The 2,798-nt window shown below is 44.0% G+C and overlaps 1 protein-coding gene across 1 annotated transcript; it reads right to left on the bottom strand.

Moving 5' to 3' along the window:
• Window positions 1-1,539: 1,539 nt before the first annotated feature.
• LOC127050906 (olfactory receptor 52R1-like) lies at window positions 1,540-2,487 on the bottom strand. The gene has a single exon (XM_050952612.1). It carries the CDS (start codon window positions 2,485-2,487, stop codon window positions 1,540-1,542), a length of 948 nt encoding a protein of 315 aa, XP_050808569.1.
• Window positions 2,488-2,798: the final 311 nt, after the last annotated feature.

The following is a 2,798-nucleotide window of genomic DNA, read 5'->3' as shown; positions in this document are numbered from 1 at the left end:
TCAGCTGTGTCCATTAGCATCTACCAGCTTTTGCAATGTATGTTTGATGGTATGATTTTTTCGCTCTACCATCCCTGATTATTGAGATCTGTATGGAATATCCAATTTTTGTTGCACTCTTAATAAATGTAGGCCTTTTTGGAAAACTTGTTCGGTAAACTGTGTTCCACTGTCTGACTCCACCCTAGCAGGGAGTTGTCAATAAGAAAATACTTGGTCAGTTAGAGCCTCTGCTGTGGCTACAGCGTATTTGCTTTTAAAGGAAATGCTTCCGCCTATTTAGAGAATGGATTAATGACAACCAGAAGGTATTGGTTTCCATGGAACTTCATATATTTGGGATCTTAAAGGAGCATTCTATTTTGTTGGAGTAGGATTATTCTCTGAACAAACTGAACAATTTTCACTGTACGGGTGTACATTTGCCTTCATGCATGGCCACCAACCTATCGAGTTGAGGCACTGCATGTTTTTCTTCCACCACTTGATAGCCTTCTGATGGTACGTCATGTACCAAATAGGTCATTTCCCTATGTTTGCATGTTTGTTTGTCCAAATTCAAGCAATTTCTTTTTTCAAGAGTTTATAGAGTGGAAGTGCACTGTGAGCAAAGTTAGGGATGAAGTTTCGATGGTATCCTGCTAAACCTAAGAACGAATGTAAAGCAGTTATGTTAGTGGGCATGGGTAGTTCCCGAACTGAATCCATCTTTTGGTGTGCAGATGATCGACCTCCTTGAGAAAATGTGATACCCAGAGAGGAAACTGCTTGGACCATTAATCCTGTGTCCTTGATGATTTGAAAAATTTCAGCTGACACTCTAGGTGTTTCTCTTGAGTTTCTGTTGCTAAGCAAATGTCATCTACATATTGAAATAGAACAGAGGGTTCTGAAAACCTTGACAAAATTCATTTCATTTACCCATGGAAAATGGATGAATTAATATGTAGCCCTTGGGGCCAGACTTGAAATGGAAACTGACCCCCTTCTACTGTGAAAGCTGGGCAACATTGGCTTTTCTTAGACACATGGTAGAAAACCATTTTGCTTCGGGATTGATAGATTTAATCAGGTCAGGCATTTTGCATACAACAGCTGTACAAGCTGGAGTTACTTGATTCAACTTTTGATAGTCAATGGTAAGATGACACGACCCATTTGTTCTTTGTACTGAGCAGATTTGAGAGTTGCCTATTGAGATAAACTTATGAATGATTATCTGTTGAAGCAATGATTGAATGGTTTTAGCAATTTGAGGTGAGACCTAAAAAACTGGAAAAAATTGCCATTCCTAAGAAAATATGAAATGGCTCTTTTTCATGTGACAGGGGTGGGGCCACAACTGAAGAGGTGGAGCATTTACCAACAATTTGAGAGGTGTCAACTCTATGAATTGTATATAGATCAATTCCCTAATTTTCTACACCAAAACAGCATAGTAAGGTCAGAAAAGGATTTAACGTCTCTCTGACTCTCCAGGACCACATCACTAGCCAGCTCTGCTTGGAGGTCTGAAAGCCAGAGCACTAGAAGAAAATTTTAGGTCCCTTTACGAGTAAAGAGCCGGAGCAGCCTGTCCCGGATCTGTTTAGTCCTCACCCCGTAGATGATGGGATTTAGCACAGGGGGCATCAAGAGGTAAACATTGGCAATGAGAATGTGGAAATGCAGGGGTACATTCTGAACAAACCGGTACATGAGGGAGAAGAAGAGACTTGGGATGTAAAAGGCTAAGATGGAACAAAGGTGGGAGATGCAGGTCCCAAAAGTCTTGATCCGGGCATCCTTTGTGGGGAGGCTGAAGATGGCCCTCAGGATCTGGGTGTAAGACAGGGCAATGAAAATCGCATCCAGGCCCATCACACAGAGTACCACAAAGAGGCCATAGTAGCTACTGATGCGGATGTTGGCGCAGGCCAGCTTCACCACGGCTATGTGTGCGCAGTACGACTGGGGGATGATGTTGGTTCTGCAATAAGGCCACTGCTTTACCAGTAACGGAAATGGCAATGCAAGCAAACCACTGCGCAGCATCATGGCCAGGCCAATCTTAGCCACAATAGACTTTGTTAGGAGGGTGGAATGTCTCAGGGGATCACAGATGGCCACGTAGCGATCCAAAGCCATGGCCACGAAGATCCCAGACTCCATCCCTGAGAAGCAGTGAATGAAATACAGCTGGGTGAGGCAAGATCTGAAATCTATCTCTCTGGAATTGAACCAGAAGATGCTCAGCATTTTGGGTACAATGGACGTAGATTCAACCAAGTCAGTGACGGCCAGCATGCAAAGGAAATAGTACATGGGCCCATGGAGACTCGGCTCTGTCTTCACAGTAAACAGGATGGTGAAGTTCCCCAAGATTGCTGTGACATACATGGTGCAGAAGAGGATGGAGATCCAGACGTAGGCAGCCTCCAGGCCAGGAATGCCCAGCAGGATGAAGGTGGAGGGGTTGGTGAAGTGGGTTGTGTTGGAATCTGACATGCAGTAGGGGAGAAGGTGACCAGTTCTAAAGCAGAACAATCTCTCCTGCATGTACTGTACGTTCCCCAAACTTTCTGTATGTTCCCAGGCTCTCAGGTGATGGTCGCTGTACAAATGCCTGGAAGGAGAGACAATGTTAATGTGAGACACTACTTCCTATGCTAACGGGTGGCTCTTCCCATGGGTGAAGCAGATTGGTCGCTCTTCACACACTGAAAAATGACATTGTCATTATTCAGAGAAATGAATTATGAGCAACAGACCCTAGTAATGCCAATTCCAAATTTTAAGGGGCCCCTTGCATCACTAAT

This window comes from Gopherus flavomarginatus, chromosome 1 (genome assembly GCF_025201925.1).
Source record: "Gopherus flavomarginatus isolate rGopFla2 chromosome 1, rGopFla2.mat.asm, whole genome shotgun sequence".
Taxonomy (NCBI): domain Eukaryota; kingdom Metazoa; phylum Chordata; order Testudines; family Testudinidae; genus Gopherus; species Gopherus flavomarginatus.
Note: the sequence above shows the minus strand (reverse complement) of the source record. Positions and strands in the feature narration are given on the sequence as shown.